The 16,811-nt window shown below is 55.2% G+C and overlaps 1 protein-coding gene across 1 annotated transcript in view; it reads left to right on the top strand.

The window, feature by feature from the left end:
* EML2 (EMAP like 2) overlaps positions 1–16,537 on the top strand; it is a 28,105-nt gene extending 11,568 nt beyond the window's left edge. Inside the window, 15 exon segments of the mRNA XM_004607729.3 lie at positions 191–260; positions 345–455; positions 1,655–1,750; positions 3,192–3,326; positions 4,501–4,600; positions 5,326–5,480; positions 5,624–5,749; positions 7,774–7,905; positions 9,862–9,929; positions 10,147–10,235; positions 10,464–10,561; positions 11,085–11,172; positions 12,022–12,117; positions 13,346–13,476; positions 16,133–16,537. Of these exon segments, the coding sequence (XP_004607786.3) occupies positions 191–260; positions 345–455; positions 1,655–1,750; positions 3,192–3,326; positions 4,501–4,600; positions 5,326–5,480; positions 5,624–5,749; positions 7,774–7,905; positions 9,862–9,929; positions 10,147–10,235; positions 10,464–10,561; positions 11,085–11,172; positions 12,022–12,117; positions 13,346–13,476; positions 16,133–16,258 (1,621 nt within the window). The 3' untranslated portion in view covers positions 16,259–16,537.
* The last annotated feature ends 274 nt before the right edge of the window (positions 16,538–16,811 follow it).

The raw sequence follows: 16,811 nt of genomic DNA, 5'->3' as shown, positions 1-16,811 counted from the left end.
CTCCGGCCATTGGGCCCGAGTTGTGTTTCCCACTGGGGAACCTCACTGTTGTAACGGAAGCATTAAATAAATGCTTCTTAACTCAGATAACTCATCGACCCAGTGACCCCACACTGGGACTGTTGTCTGCTGTGTGAGGGGCCCTGGGCCTCCTCCTACTGACATCTGCCTATCTGTACTCTCTCCTTAGCCTGGCCGTCCACCCAGACATGGTCACCATCGCTACTGGTCAGGTGGCAGGCACCACAAAAGAGGGGAAGGTAAGAGTGGGGCACCCCTGAGATGGAACAGTGGGGCACGGGATGGAGGGTGGTCAAGTAACAGGTCTCTCCCTTTCCCCGCAGCCACTGCCACCCCACGTGCGCATCTGGGACTCAGTTTCCCTCTCTACCTTACACGTGCTGGGCCTGGGGGTGTTTGACCGAGCTGTTTGCTGTGTGGGTTTTTCCAAATCGGTAAGTCCTGAAGGGCCCTCTCTTCCCCCCCAACTGCTACCCAATCAGGAGCAAGAAGCTAACCTTCCCGCCCACCCCTTAGGCCAAAGGCCCCGCCTTCATAGTGACGTCACTGGTGGGCGGTCCCATCGCCAATCAGGAGCAAGCAGTGCTTCTCGCCCGCCCCTAAGGTCAGAGGCCCCGCCTTCGCAATGATATCACTGGTGAAGGCCCCGCCCCTGCCCCTTGCATTCCTGGCACTGGGGCCAGATCCCACGTGTTGGTGGCCTCACAGGCCCGCTTTGTTTGCCCTTGTAACTGGGAGCCTGGTCCTGACTTGCAGACAGATGGCTCTGTGTTCTCCCGTCCTGGGCCTGTTGACACTTGTTGACTCTTGTTACTTTCCGTGGGCCTGTGCCTCCCGCTCGCTCGGAGTGTCCCGTTAGGCTCAGGGTCTGGTGCAGCGCCTGGCGCCATCCCTGTAGCCTGGCAGTGGGCGCCTCCGCGGTTGGCAGGTCCCGGTGAGATAAGTATAGCAGGGGAGAGTAAGCCTTGAGGAATTTGTAGAGCAATTTGACATTCCGCAACGCCCGGCTGTGCGATTGGTGGATCTGGTGTTTTTCTAATCCTAGTTTACATTTTTATCGTAGTTTACCAAATTATTGGGCTGCAAAGGATTAAGAAAGAGTAAACAGCTAGTCCACCCACAGCGATTTTCAAAAGCACCTCCTGAGTTTCCTGAGGTCTCGGGAGACTTTTGAGAGCTTTATGGAGAAGAGGTGATTTCACTGGCAATTTGCAGGGGTGCGGGAAGTCTTATGAACTAGAATTATTAGATGGAGGGTGTAGCAGATTCACATTGTTAATGTGGATATAACAAACCCAACTCTCATAATTAATTTTTTGGGAGGAGAAGGGGTTGGGTCACACCCAGCAGTGCTCAAAGCTTACTCTTGGCTCTGCATTCAGTGATCATTTCTGGCAGGGAGGGATCCAATGGAGCATATCAGGGGTTGATCCTCGATCATCTGTGTGCCAGGCAAGACCTCCCCGCTGTCCTATTGCTCTGGCTCAGCCCCCTTGAGTTTATTTTAGTGTATTTCCTATGACCTGATCCAAGGCCTTTGAAAGTCTCAGAGCGGACCTGAGTGGTGAGGTGTCAGGCTTGAGTGCGCAGATTGTCACCTGCCTTGCCCCTTTTGCCCCGTCTCTCTTCCTAGAATGGGGGGAGCCTGCTCTGTGCTGTGGATGAATCCAACGATCACATGCTGTCCGTGTGGGACTGGGCCAAGGAGGTCAAAGTGGTGGATGCCAAGGTAGGGTGACGGTTCTCATCGCTTGTCCTTGAGATGCCCGTGAGGGGACAGGCAGGATTGCAGGGGTTAGTTAGGAATCAGATCAAGTCCTGGTTTGCCTTTTGGAAGCTGTGTGATTTGGGGCAAGTGGCTTGTCCTCTCTGAGCCTCAGATGGGTTATCTGTAACATGTGGTTAATGATAATGTCTTTCTTATGGATCTGAACTCCAGTGTTGGGTATAGAGTGGGGTGGATCTCAGGGGAGGACCAGTTGAAGGGCATCTGATGCCAGTCCTGTGATGTCTTTGAGTCCAGTGATGTCCACGAGGGCCTTAACTCCTGTGTCTGGGCCATGCCCTATTTTATAGACTGGGACTCTGAAGTCTGGGAGATGGGACTTGGCCTCAGGCAGACAACTGTTCTGTTTTTTTTTGTTGTTGTTGTTTTGGGGCCACACCTGGCAGTGCTCAGGGCTGACTCCTGGCTCTACACTCAGAGATTACTCCTGGTGGGCTCAGGGGACCATATGGGGTGCTGGTGATGGCCACGTGCAAGACAAATGCCCTCCCTGCTCTGCTATTGCTCCGGCCCCGGACTCCCTGGGCCTGGGAGGTGTAAGTTTTCTGAGCCTGGGGATGGAAAACTTAAATCTCCCAGGCCCAGAAGATGAGGGGTTGACTCTGGATGTGGTCAGAGGCAGATGACTGCCCTCTCTGAGCCTCATTCTTTTTGCTTGTTTTTTTTTTTTTTTTTTTTTTGCTTTGTGGGTCACACCTGGCGATGCACAGAGGTTACTCCTGGCTCTGCACTCAGGAATTACCCCCGGCGGTGCTCGGGGGACCATATGGGATTTTGGGAATCGATCCCGGGTTGGCTGCATGCAAGGCAAACGCCCTACCCGCTATGCTATAGCTCCAGCCCTGAGCCTCATTCTTTTTAATTTTCTTTTTCTTTTTGGGTCACACTGGTGATGCTCAGGGATTACTCCTGGCTCTCCACTCAGGAATTATTCCTGGCAATGCTCGGGGGCCCCTATGGGATGCCGGGGATTGAACTTGGGTCAGCTGTGTGCAAGGCAAGCGCCTTCCCTGCTGTACTAGCACTCCTGCCCCCCGAGTCTCATTCTGTATCTATGGCAGGAGGCATGAATGAGTCTCACCTCCCCAGCATTCAGGGGGTTCAACAATGGGCGCATGGATGTCGAGTGGCGAGCATGGTGCATGGTGCAGAATTGGACCTTCCCAAGTCCTCAGGTGCCTGCCACTGTGTTGCTGAAGAAGGCAGTATGGCTGCATGGCCTTCTTGCTCTACTGGTACTAAATTTGGCCCCCGGAGGAAAGATAAAGGGCAGATAGTTGTGCAGTGTGCCACCCGACCAACCGTGCACAGACATTCTGAGTGGGGGTGGGGGTGCGGGGTGGCTCTGATATCTTTAGTCAGAATCACCTCTCCTCTTTCTTAGTGTTCCAATGAGGCTGTGCTGGTGGCCACCTTCCACCCCACGGACCCTACCATGCTCATCACTTGTGGGAAATCCCACATCTACTTCTGGAACCTGGAGGGTGGCAGTTTGAGCAAGAGGCAGGGCCTCTTTGAGGTGAGTGTCCTGAGGACAGGGACAGGCTGGTCCCAGGAGACCAGGCAGGGGCGCCCAGCTAGACAAGTCGCCGCATAGGGGTCTGAATGGATACTGGAGAACCTTTTTTTTTTTTTTCTTTTTGGGTCACACCCGGCGATTCACAGGGATTACTCCTGGCTCATGCACTCAGGATTACTCCTGCTGGTGCTCGGGGGACCATATGGGATGCTGGGAATCAAACCCGGGTCAGCCACATGCAAGGCAAACGCCCTACCCGCTGTGTTATCACTCCAGCCCCACGGGAGACCATTTTTTGAGGGGAAGGCCACACCCAGTGATGCTCAGGGGTTACTCCTGGCTCTTCACTCAGGGATCACTTCCGGCAGTGCCCGGGGAGACCCTGTGGGGTGCTCGGGATCGAACCTGGGTTGGCTGTGTGCAAGGCAGGCACCCTCCCTGCTGTGCTATTGCTCCAGCCCGAGGCCGGAGACGTTGAGGTGCTGAGATGCCCCTCTTGTCGGGGGAGATCAGTCCTACCCAAGGGGGATGAAGCTCGTTCATATTTGGAACTTGGAGTATTTTGAGGGCCGCAGTGCCAGGAAGCTCATGAGTGGTAAATGGGTGGCCCTCAGGAGTCTGGCCGACAGTGAACTCAGGGGCAGAAGAGCTAGAAGTCTGGAGGAAATATGGGGACCCGGCTGACACAGCTCCCCTGACTCGGGTGCCATTTGGGGATTCCACCCCCGACAGGAAAGCCCAGAGAATCCCAGAATAACAAATGGAAATGAGTCAGAGATGCTGATGGGGAACGGGAGAGGAAGGGCGGCAGGGTCCAGGGTCTGGGGACAGAGCCAGAGACGAGAAAAGCAGAGGACAGAGACAGAGATGGGGGAGACTTGGAGATGGAGCATGGAGAATCCAAGGGGAAGACCGTGGTGACCTCACGAGGGGAAGGAAGTTAGGGAGGAGGGTCAGGAAGAGGAAGTAGGAGTGGCCTGAGCTACTGTGTGGTCACCAGCTGGCCACCAGAACACTCCAGGGTGGTGACTGGAGATGGAAGCGCTCCTCATAGGACTCGCCTATGCAGGGAGGGGCCCCTCAGACCGAATTCCAGTTAATGGATGAACTCTGGGATGGGGGGCACCCTGTTGCACTGACCCCCTAACACTTCCTCTCTCTGCCCTCCCCTTAGAAACATGAGAAGCCGAAGTATGTGCTGTGTGTGACCTTTCTAGAGGCTGGCGATGTGGTCACTGGAGACTCAGGAGGGAATCTCTATGTCTGGGGTAAAGGTCAGTGACACCCCACTTGTTTGGTCCCCACTCCTGTGCGCCCTTCCCGCCCTTGTCTGACTGAGCCTGCCTGCCTTCCGGCCGGGTACATGTGGTAATGTCTGCAGACACAGGCTCCCTCCAGGTGGGTGGTGGGTGGACGGTGCAGATGGATAGATCTGTGTATGTATGGGTAGACGATGGCTTGATGGATAGCTGGACATTCAAGTCAATGGATGGACTGTGGGGTGGATAGGCAGACAGATGGGTAGCTGGACTTGTGTATGGATGGATGCCAGGTAGATGGACGGACAGCCAAATATATGAAGGGGTAGATGAGTTGCTGGTGCACAGATGGGTTAATGGATGGATGGGTGGGTGGATGGATGGTATGATGCTAGGTAGGCTTGTGTTTTTTTTTGGGGTCACACCTGGCGATGCACAGGGGTTACTCCTGGCTCTGCACTCAGGGAATTACTCCTGGTGGTGCTCAGGGGACCATATGGTATTCTGGGAATTGAACCCAGGTTGGCCGCCTGCAAGGCAAATGCCCTACCCGCTGTGCTGTTGCTCCAGCCCCAAAGTTAGGTGGTTTAACGAGTGGATAATTGGGTATTTGAGTGGATGATGGGGGTGACAGAGGGAGGGTGGGTCAATGGAGCACAGGCTTAGGGGTTCCAGATACTTTCAGGGCTCAGTCCAGGGACTGTGTCTCCATGCCAGCCCCTGCCTCTGGCTGCCCGCAGGTGGGAACCGCATCACACAGGCCGTGGTGGGCGCCCACGATGGTGGTGTGTTTGCGCTCTGCGCCCTGCGGGACGGGACGCTGGTGTCTGGAGGTGGCCGTGATCGGCGGGTGGTCGTCTGGGGTTCAGACTACAGCAAGCTGCAGGAGGTAGAGGTAAGAATGGGGGGGCACCTCGGAAGGAAGGGGAGAACCCCGCTGCCCACAAGGGCTCCTGGTGGCCGGTCCACCTCTCCCCTGCACCCCCACCCTAGCGTCCTGCATTCAACTGCCCACCCTCTCGCGTTTGGCCCACCCAGGTTCCCGAGGACTTCGGCCCCGTGCGAACTGTGGCGGAAGGCCGGGGAGACACGCTGTACGTGGGGACCACCCGCAACTCCATCCTGCAGGGCTCGATCCACCTGGGCTTCTCTCTGCTGGTCCAGGTGAGCAGCCTGGCGCCTGCCCACCTCACCCTGAGCCTGCGCTCTCCTTCTCCATGGCCCACCCTCAAATGCACCCACCCTTCCCCTCCTCAACTCCTGCAGGGTCTCTGCTACCATCCTGGTCTGCAAATGCCTATCTGGGGACGTGCCCTGGCAGGTGTCCTGTGTCCAATTACCCCGAACATGCCCACCAGTGATCATGCCCCTTAAGTGACCACACCCCATCGTGTGGCCACGCCCCTCGACCAAGGCTCACTGGCCCCGGAAGTTGCTCTGGGCTCCACCTCCTTCTCGCCTATCAGCCTTCAGCACTCCTTACCTTGCCCTTCTTGGGTCAAAGTCCCACCACCCACCTTGGGGCCCAGAGGTGGGGTGGTGGCTGCAAGGATCTGCCGAGGGATGAGGCCCAGGAGCTGGCTCTGTGGTTTAGGCTTCACCCAGGACCAGTGTGTGAGGGCCTGTGCCCCGCCCCGGGACTGTCCACTTGCCCAGGACATCCTGGAACACCCCCTGGTCTGCCCTAGCAGGGAGAGGGGGAGAAAAACCCCAGGGCATCTGTCCTGGAATGTGACTGCCTGGGACCTCCCAGGGTCTGCTCTCATGCCGCGTGATGGGGTGGAGAGTGTGTCTGGGCTCTGTGCAGTGAGACGCCAGGGCTTGGTGAGGGCCTGCACACGGCGTGGAGGAGGGGTTCTGAGCAGTCTACACCCCGTGCCCTCCGGGGTCCACGGCCCCTTTCCGCCATGCTTGCACAATTGCCCTCCCCCAGGCTCCCCAGTGAGTGTATGCAGGGCATGACCGTGCCTGGGCGCCATCCATGGCTCCAGCAGCCTCTGGAGTCCGTTTCTGCTTCCTGTTTCCATAGAAAACAAGACAAGGGGCTGGAGCGATAGCACAACAGGGAGGGCGTTTGCCTTGCATGTGGCCCACCTGGGTTCGATCCCCAGCATCCCATATGGTCCTCTGAGCACCACCAGGGGTAATAATTCCTGAGTGCAGAGCCAGTAGTAACCCCTGTGTATCGTCAGGTGTGACCCAAAAAGCCAAAAAACAAAACAAAACAAAACACAAGACGAGTAGGGGTTTTGCTGGATTTCAGGAAAAGATCTTATTTGGATTTTTTTTTGTTTTTGTTTTGGCTTTTTGGGTCATACCCGACGATGCACAGGGGTTACTCCTGGCTCTGCACTCAGGAATTACTCCTGGTAGTGCTCAGGGGACCATATGGGATACTGGGAATAGAACCTGGGTTGGCCACATGCAAGACAAATGCCCTCCCCGCTGTGCTATCACTCCAGTCCCCAGGAAAAGATCTTAGAGAAGGGCCGGAGAGATAGAACAGCGGGTTTTGGAGCCACACCCTGTGATGCTCAGAGTTTATTCCTGGCTCTGCACTCAGGAATCACTCCTGGCCATGCTGAAGAAACAATATGGGATGCTGGGGATCAAACCTGGCTTGGCCACATGCAAGGCAACCACCCTCCCCCCCCACCATCTATTGCTCCAGCCCAGGATCTTTGATTTGTTTTGGAGCTATACCCGTCAGTGCTCAGGGCTTACTCCTGGCTCTGTGCTCAGGGAGGATCACTCCTGGCAGGGCTTGAGGGACCCTGTGAGGTGTGGGGATTGAACCTGAAATGGCTACATGCAAGGCAGATGCCTTCCCCGCTGTGCTGTGGCTCTGCGGTCCAGGATCTGAGCGAGCCTGGCAGAGTCATGAGACGCAGACAACAGTGAACCCCATTTAGGGAAGTGAGGCCTCTGCGCTGAGTGTCCACATTCTTCAGTGCACCTCTGGCTCCCCAGGTCAAGCTGAGAAACACACACCCCCCCGGGCTCCTCCCATTGTCTTCCACTGTGCCAGTGTTTGCCAGGAGCTGCCTTCTAGGTGCCAAGGTCTCCTGCACCCCCGCTGAAGAAGGCGCCCAGGTCCTCCGGGGCGAGTCCAGCTCCATTCTCTGGCCTTGGAGGCCAGATGTAAAGGACAGGCGGGACACCTACATGCTGTCCTGTCCTTCCCACAGGGCCACGTGGAGGAGCTGTGGGGCCTGGCCGCCCATCCCAGCCAGCCGCAGTTTGTGACGTGCGGGCAGGACAAGCTGGTGCACCTGTGGAGCGCGGAGACCCACCAGCCCCGCTGGAGTCGGAGCATCGAGGTAGGGGCCTGGGGGACCACACCCACCTTGCTGAAACTTCCTGTCCCGTGCCAGAGGACATCACAGCCTGGCTCTCTTTTTGGTATTTGGGGTGGCAGTGGAGACACAATGCCAAGGTTCGAACCCGGGCATCACACAGGCCAAGTATCTTCTCTGCCTTCAGGACTCTTATCTCCAGACAACTCCCAACCAATATATTTTGGGTGCAGGTTGACCACTGCAGACCTGAGCAGTGGTCAGGGGCGATTCCTGGCTCAGTGCTCAGGGATTGCTTCCAGTAGTGCTCAGGAGACTATGGGGTGTTAAGGATGGAACCCAGGGGGCTGGAGTGATAGCACAGCGGGTAGGGCATTTGCCTTGCACACAGCTGACCCAGGTTCGATTCCCAGCATCCCATATGGTCCCCTGAGCACCGCCAGGGTTAATTCCTGAGTGCAAAGCCAGGAGTAACCCCTGTGCATTACCAGGTGTGACCCAAAAAGCAAAAAAAAAAAAAAGGATGGAACCCAGGACTCTTTTTTTTTTTTTTTTTGCTTTTTGGGTCACACCCGGCGATGCACAGGGGTCACTCCTGGCGGTGCTCAGGGGACCATATGGGATGCTGGGAATCGAACCTGGGCTGGCCACATGCAAGGCAAACGCCCTACCCACTGTGCTATCGATCCAGCCCCTCTTTTTTTTTCTTTTTAAGTTTTTTTCAGAGCAAAAATTTTGGAAGGGCCACATCCAACAGTGCTCAGGGGTCACTCCTGGCTCTACAGTCGGAAATACTCTCAGCAGTGCATAGGGGATCATATGGGATGGCGGGGATTGAACCTGGGTCGGCTCCATGCAAGGTGTGAGCCCTCCCCACTGTACTGTTCGCTCTAGCCTTTGAACCCAGGACTCTGGTATTCAAAGCCTGTACTCAGTCTGCTGAACTATCAGGCCTTCTAGATACCCTCTTCTTGGGGAAGATTGGTCCCTAGTTGTGTTCAGGGACCACTCTTGGTGGTGCTCAGGGGACCATAGAGGGTGCTGGAGATTGAATTCAGGTCGGCCACAGATCAAGGCATGCACCCTTCTAGCTGACCTTTCACCCTGGCACTCTATTAGTCTTACTCTTAACATGACTTAGAGAAATCTTGGATTAAAGCCATAGGAGGGGCTGGAGCGATAGCACAGCGGGTAGAGCATTTGCCTTGCACACGGCTGACCCGAGTTTGATCCCCAGCATCCCATGTGGTCCCCTGAGCACCGTCAGGAGTAATTTCTGAGTGCAGAGCCAGGAGTGACCCCTGAGCATCGATTTTTGGTGACCCAAAAAGCAAAACAAACAAAAAGCCATAGGAATATCAAAGAGGATAAAAAGAAGGCCCAGGACCAGAGCAATGGTGCAGAGGTTCAGGTGTTTGCCTTGCATACCCTGGCACTGCTTATTGTCCCCAGAACACTGGCAGGAGTGACTCCGAGTCCCTGAACACCGCTAGGTGTGCTTATCCCCTCATCCCCAAGGAAAAAGAAAAATAGGTTCCAGGGGCTAGAGAGATAGTACAGCAGGTAGGGCTTTTGCCTTGCACAAGGCTGAACCGGGTTCGATTCCCAGCATCCCATATGGTCCCCTGAGCACCGCCAGAGGTAATTCCTGAGTGCAGAGCCAGGAGTAACCCTTGTGCATCGCCTGGTGTGACCAAAAAGGAAAAAAAAAAAAAGAAAGATAAAAAAATAGGGCCCAGACTGAACATGAGGAGGGAAAGTTATGCGTGGGGCTAGTCACACCGTTGATGTGGGCTGATGCCGGATGGATCTCGGGACCTCAAACATGCAAAGCCCCCTGAGAGCACCTGCCTCCCCCCAAGGTCCTACCCTGATAAGTGCAAGGAAAGGGGCAGAGCTGGGTGTTGGCTCTGAGGCAGGGGGACGGCGGATGCCAGAAGCTCCCTGGCTCTCAGCTCCCCTCTCCTTTCCCTCCCTCAGGACCCTGCCCGCTCGGCTGGCTTCCACCCCAGTGGTGCGGTCCTGGCTGTGGGCACGGTGACTGGCAGGTAAAGTGGTGGGGGCACTTTTGGAGTGGGGGAGGTTACTGTCCATTAGGAGCTGCCCCCCCATACCCCCTCCCGCAGCCCTGAGCTGTGGTTAGACACAGATGTTTCCCAGGCCTGGCCCTGGGAGTCAGCCTCTCCTCAGGCTCCGGGGTCCGTCCCTTGGATGGACAGCCTCTAACCCCCCACACCCACGTTCCCCCACCCTGCCTTCTTAAAGGTGGCTGCTACTGGACACGGAGAAGCACGACCTGGTGGCTATCCACACTGATGGCAACGAGCAGATCTCGGTGGTCAGTTTCTCCCCAGGTAAGAGGTAGACCGGGATCCCCCCATCCCCTGAGAGCCCAGTCCTAGGAAGGCGCAGGCTAGCTACTGGTCAGGGGGGACAGGGGCCACAGCCGCAGGGTCTGGGGTTGGGTTGGGGGCCGGGAGCGGGTCGGCGCTGGGGGCTGGACTCTAGTGGCGGGTGGGGATGAAATCTTTGTGGAGGGGGCGGAGCCAGGGTGCCTCCTCATGCCCCTCCCCCTCCCCCAGACGGGGCGTACCTGGCCGTGGGCTCCCACGACAACTTGGTGTACGTGTACACGGTGGACCAGGGTGGCCGCAAGGTCAGCCGCCTGGGCAAGTGCTCGGTGAGTGGGCCGTGGCCCTCAGCCCGCGCCGCTGCCCTGTCCAGGCGGTGCAGAATTAACTGCTTTTCTACTTCAAGGGAAGCTCAGCTTCAGCGCGCAACTGATGATGCCCTGAGTACCTCCGGGACTGTCCACCCCCCCCTCGGCCCACCCCTGTCCCCAGCCCCTGTGTTCCAGCCTGCCCCCTCGTGTGGCCCTGCCCCTGCACTCGGAGCCCCGCCCCTTGTGTGGCCCAGTCCCCACGTTGGACACGCCCCTTGTGTGGCCCCGCCCCTCAGTCCGAAGCCCGCCCCCACTGTGCAGCTCCGCCCACCTGTTCCCTTTGGTCTGAGCCCTCCGTTTGGCCCTGCCCATCACCATGTGGCCCCGCCCCAGCAGCCGGCCCCGCCCCACGCTTCCCGGGCCTGTCCACCTTCTCCCTTTAGTCCCCTGTGTTTGTCCCCACCTCTGTATTTGGCCGCCAGCCCCCCTGGTCTGATTGTGCCCCGCGCCTCCAACGCTAACCTCACCTGCCCTCCCGCAGGGCCACTCCAGTTTCATCACGCACCTGGACTGGGCTCGGGACAGCAGCTGCTTTGTCACCAACTCCGGGGACTATGAGATTCTGTACTGTGAGTTCTACCCGGGAATGTCATTTTGGGGTATCCTCCCATACCGATTTGGTGTGTATATTTTTATATTTTACTTAGATTTCTTGAATTCTGGGAGTGGGGATTGCCTTTAAGTTCAATTTCTGGACCTCAGGTTTTGTTGGCACTGTTTTATCTTTTTTTTTTCCCTTTGTTTTGGGGCCACCCCCGGCAATCACTGGGGGACCCTATGGGATGCCGGAGATTGAACCTGGGTAGGCTGCATATAAGGCAAACACCCTCCTGGCTGCACTATTACCCAGACCTTGTTGGTTTTGTTTTTTCTGTTTTGGTTTTTTGGGTTTTTTTTTCTTTCTTTTTGGGTCACACCCAGCGGTACACAGGGGTTACTCTTGGCTCACGCACTGAGGAATTACTCCTGGTGGTGCTCGGGGGACCCTATGGGATGCTGGGAATCGAATCAGGGTCGGTCGCGTGCCAGGCAAACACCCTACCCGCTGTGCTATCACTCCAGCCCCAGACCCTGTTGGTTTTGGCCACTCCTGCGTACTCGAGTTGGCTCTGAGCTAGGGTCACTCCCCGTAGTTCTCTGGGCACCATGTGATACAGGGGGTCACACCCCCAATTCCCTCATGTGGGCTCCAGCCCTTTGAACCATCTCCCTGCCCTTTAGGGGCTGTTCTGACTCATCTGGATTCAGACTTTCTCTCTGGGAGACCCTGCTTGGACCACCCTCTTCCCCTCCTGGTGTCCTTGCCAGCATCCTCCAGGTGTCAGGAGGCGAACTGAGGCCCAGCCCACGGGCGGTGCCCCTTGTCTGAGGTGTGGGCAGTTCTTTCTACCCTGACCCTCCCCCCATGCTCCCCGCAGGGGACCCAGCCACATGTAAGCAGATCACCAGCGCAGATGCTGTGAGGAACGTGGAGTGGGCCACGGCGACTTGTGTCCTGGGGTTCGGAGTGTTCGGTAAGTGCTGGGGATAGGAATGCTGAGAGGGTGCTGAGTCTGAGTCTCTCCCGGGCTCCTGCTGGGCCCGCAAGAGGGCTTCTTTGCTCCTTTGCTGATGAGTGCGTAATGCTTGTGTGAGAGGGAAGGGGACTATGTAAGGTGCTGAAATGAAGTGACACTGACCTGGCAGGAGCCACCCTTGCCCCCCTCCACTTCTACCCCATCGGCTGCAGTCTCCCATCCATGCTGTCCTGGTACCCAGTGATGGCCACAATGGCCCCCTTCCTGCTAGTCTGGGGCTCACAGTCCAGTGAGAGACAGACCTGTCCCCAGAGAACCCAGAAGAGAACAAGCTGGGACAAGGATGCCTATCGGGGATTTCTGGTTCGCCAGCCTCAAAGGAAATCAAGGAGGGCTTCTTGAAGGAAGGGGCATTACAGGGCAATGGATAAGGAAAACGGGAAAAGGGAAGTGTTCAAGAGCCCGGGGGTGACATTTGGAGAAATCAGGATGACAGGTGGCTAAGCCATGGTAGAGTTTGTGAAAAAATAAAGCCAGCACTTCGGGCAGGCAAGGCCAGAGCAGGACAAGTAGGGGTCACGGTGAGTTGTGGGGCTTTCTCCTGAGGCCACTACTCAGTGGATCAGAGACACGGTTTGGTGGGTTTTTTTTGTCTTTTGGGGTCCCGCCATGAGATGCTCGGAGGTTACTCCTGGCTCTGCATTCCGAAATCGCTCCTAATGGTGCTCAGGGGACCAGATGGGATGCCGGGGATCGAACCTGGGTCAGCCACATGCTGCCCTCCCCATTGGACTTTCACTCCAGCCCCAGAGAGACACATTTCTGACATCTTTCCCACTCCTGTCCCGGGCTAGGGGCAGGCTGGACAAGAGAAAGCCAGGGGCTGGGGCCTGATCCTGTGGGGTTTCCCTTGTCCTTGCTGACTTTAAAACTTTTGCTTGTTAGGGGGCCACACCCCATGGTATTCAGGACTTATTCCTGGCTCTCTGTTCGTGGATCCCTCCTGATGGGCTCAGGGGACCCTGTAGGGTGCCAGGGATCGAACCTGGGTCTGCTGTGTGCAAGACCAGCGCCCTCCCCACTGTACTACGGCTTTGCCTCATGACTTAAATTTTTTCTCTCGTGTTATTGGGGAAGGACTCCAGAGCCTTCCGTGCAAGACCTGCGCCCTGCTTCTGAGCCCCCGTCCCATCCTGTCTCATCATCCCCCCCATCTCTCCCACAGGTATCTGGTCCGAGGGTGCAGATGGCACAGATATCAACGCCGTGGCCCGCTCCCATGACAGCACATTGCTGGCTTCAGCTGATGACTTTGGCAAAGTTCACCTGTTTAGCTACCCCTGCTGTCAGCCTCGGGTGAGCCTTTCTGGGGGGCTGGGCAGGGTGGGGATCATTAGCCGCACTGGGGCTGGAGGTAGGTTGGGGGGGCTCTCTGTACAAGGTGGGCCTGGCCCCAGGGGTCTTTTATTTTTTCTTTTTGGGTCACACCCGGCGATGTTCAGGGGTTATTCCTGGCTCTGCACTCAGGAATTACCCCTGGCAGTGCTCGAGGGACCATATGGGATGCTGGGAATCAAACCCGGGTCAGCCGCATGCAAGGCAAACACCCTGCCCACTGTGCTATCGCTCCAGCCCAAGCCCAGGGGTCTTTCTTAACCTGGAAGTTATTACATTTCAGCACTAAATCTAGTTAGAGCTAAAGTTCATGATGCCTGTAAGATCTTGTTTTTCTTTTTTCTTTTTGCTTTTTGGGTCACACCTGGCATTGCACAGGGGTTACTCCTGGCTCATGCACTCAGGAATTCCCCCTGGCAATGCTCAGGGGACCATATGGGAATCAAACTCAGGTTGGCCGCATGCAATGCAAACACCCTACACACTGTGCTATCGCTCCAGCCCCATTCTTTCTCCCATTTGTTTTGGGTTTCATTGCACTCTGTGGTGCTCAGGTATGAGTTCAGAGTGTAGGGGCGCGACATGCTTAGTGGCCAAGAGCCGCCTTCCTAGCCTCCCTGGCCGAGGAACGAAGAAACAAGGGACCGTGGCCCATTTAATGCAGAGGTGTTAGCATACTTATAGCACATCTGGGGAGTTTGAGGTATAGGACTGCATATAGGTGTGATTGATCACTTACAGAGGTAAAGCTTTTTTTGTTTGTTTGTTTGTATTTTGTTTTTTTTTTCTTTTTGGGTCACACCCAGCGATGCTCAGGGGTTACTCCTGGCTCTGCACTTAGGAATTACCCCTGGCAGTGCTCAGGGGACCATATGGGATGCTGGGAATGGAACCCGAGTCGGCCACATGCAAGGCAAACACCCTACCCTCCATGTTACCGCTCTAGCCCCGATAAAGCGTTTTGGCGGAGGCAATTCTCTTGGGGGGATTCACTCAAGAAGACACTCTCTCTCCCAGGGACATCTACATTGCTTTTCTGTTGCCTTCTAGTTACACATATTAAAAAATTAATTTTACTTCTTATTAATACTTACAGTTATTTCAATAAACACAGAGATACAGATTCCAAAATTTAGTTCTCTGAGCTCTGAAGGCAAGCCCCTGAGCTTTACTATAAATCCCAGACTAGGTCCTCAGGCCAGTTTAGCTCTTCTTTCCCCGTGGGGGGTTTTGTCTCTGAAATCATAACAGCTTGCATCAAGGCCGTGCTTTTATACTTCCTAGACTGTCCCATTTGGATGCCAGGATAGCTTCGTCGCTCGCTTCAGGTCCATCCCAGTCCCCTGCGGGACTTTCCTTTTGGGGTTAGGAACTATAGCAACCAAAGCTTGAGTCAAGGGGCTGGAGCGATAGCACAGTGGGTAGGGCATTTGCCTTGCACATGGTTGACCCGGGTTCAAAACCCAGCACCCCATATACAGCGGGTAGGGCGTTTGCTTTGCACGCGGCTTACCCGGGTTTGATTCCCAGCATCCCATATAGTCCCCCCAAGCACTACCAGAAGTAATTCCTGAGTGCAAGAGCCAGGAGTAACCCCTGGGTGTGACCCAAAAAGCAAAAAAAGTTAATTAATTAAATTTAAAAAAATAACCTGAGTCAAGTAATTATGACAGATACCCATGAGTAGATATATTTCAGAGTCAATTAACTCCCAAATATTAGGAACATAGCATTACTGATCTTTCTGTGTTTAAGCAAAGAACATTGTTCTGTAGTAAAATATGAAAAGTTATAGGGGAAATAGAAAAGCAAGTAATTCACTCCAAATACAAAGTCCAGAGTTACCAGAAAGTTGGACTTACTAGTAACCAACCCTGACTTGGGGAATTGTGACAGTGAGAGGTAGCTAAAGCTCAAAGGAAAGGCTGGGGCTGGAGCAATAGCACAGTGGGTAGGGTGTTTGCCTTGCACGTGGCCAACCCGGGTTCGATTCCCAGCATCCCATATGGTCCCCTGAGCACCGCCAGGAGTGATTCCTGAGTGCATGAGCCAGGAGTAACCCCTGTGCATCGATAGGTGTGATCCAAAAACCAAAAAAAAAAAAAAAAATCAAAGGAAAGGCTAAAGATAAACTCCAGGGATTACGGTGCTCATAAGAGCACTGTAAGCTTCTCTGGGGGGAGGAAAAGGGGCAATTCACTAATGAAGCCTAAAACACTTAGGGTTAGTACCCAACACTCAGGGGCTATGCCCAGCTCCTGGCGGTGTTTCAAGGACCAAACCCAGACTTTCTGCCTTCCGCATGAAGAGCATGTGTTGAACTTGCCCTCCAGCCCCTTTTATTGATTTTCACTTAAATATCTTTTGAGGACCAGAGCGATAATACAGCATGAAGGCACTTGCCTCGCACATAGCTGCCCCGGGTTCAATCCCTGGCATCTCATGTGGCCCCCTGAGCGTCCCCAGGAATGGTTCCTGAGTGCAGAACCAGGAGTAACCCTTGAACATTGTCAGCTGTGGCCCCAAGATCAAAACAAAACATTCATTGAGGTGTCCATGGGGATGTAGCCAGAAATATGACAGATGATTTGTCTTTCTTCTTCTTTCCCCATCCCAGGCCCTCAGCCACAAGTATGGCGGACACAGCAGTCATGTGACAAACGTGGCCTTCCTGTGGGATGACAGCATGGCCCTAACCACGGGGGGCAAGGATACCAGCGTGCTGCAGTGGCGGGTTGTCTGAGGCGCAGGGGTCCCCGGGTCACGGCCGGTGACGGGGCTGGAGTTCTATTTTCGGGAGATGTCTATTGCCGAGTAGAGTAATATATACCCAGAGTATGTCTATAGCAGAGAAGGTTATGGGGTGGGAGGGTGGACGGACAGACAGAAGTCTCTCTCTGTTGGGTGGGAAGAAGCCAGGGGCACAGTGCTTTAGGAGAAATCATCCGGGCATTTGTTTTGGGGGTGTTTTTTAAGTTTCATCTTTTGTATCATCCAGAAATAAAGACCACGTGCACTGAGATGGTGTCAGGGCCTGAGTGTGTGACCGTGCAGGGTCAGCGCCTGAGTGTGTGACTGCAGGGTCAGGGCCTGAGTGTGTGACTGTGCAGTGGGGGTGTCTGGGAGGCCGGGTAAGGGCATGGAATAGGTTTTGTGATAGGGGTCCCTGATTACTTAGGTGGTTAGGCTTTTGCTTTCTTTTTTTTAATCAAAAGATTTGGTGCAACTGGGCTGGAGTGATAGCACAGCAGGTAGAGCGTTTGCCTTGCACGTGGCTGACCCAAGTTCGATTCCCA

The sequence above is a fragment of the Sorex araneus genome, chromosome 8 (assembly GCF_027595985.1).
Source record: "Sorex araneus isolate mSorAra2 chromosome 8, mSorAra2.pri, whole genome shotgun sequence".
In the NCBI taxonomy this organism is placed as follows: Eukaryota; Metazoa; Chordata; class Mammalia; order Eulipotyphla; family Soricidae; genus Sorex; species Sorex araneus.
The sequence above is the reverse complement of the archived record's forward strand: the minus strand, read 5'-3'. Positions and strand labels throughout refer to the sequence as shown.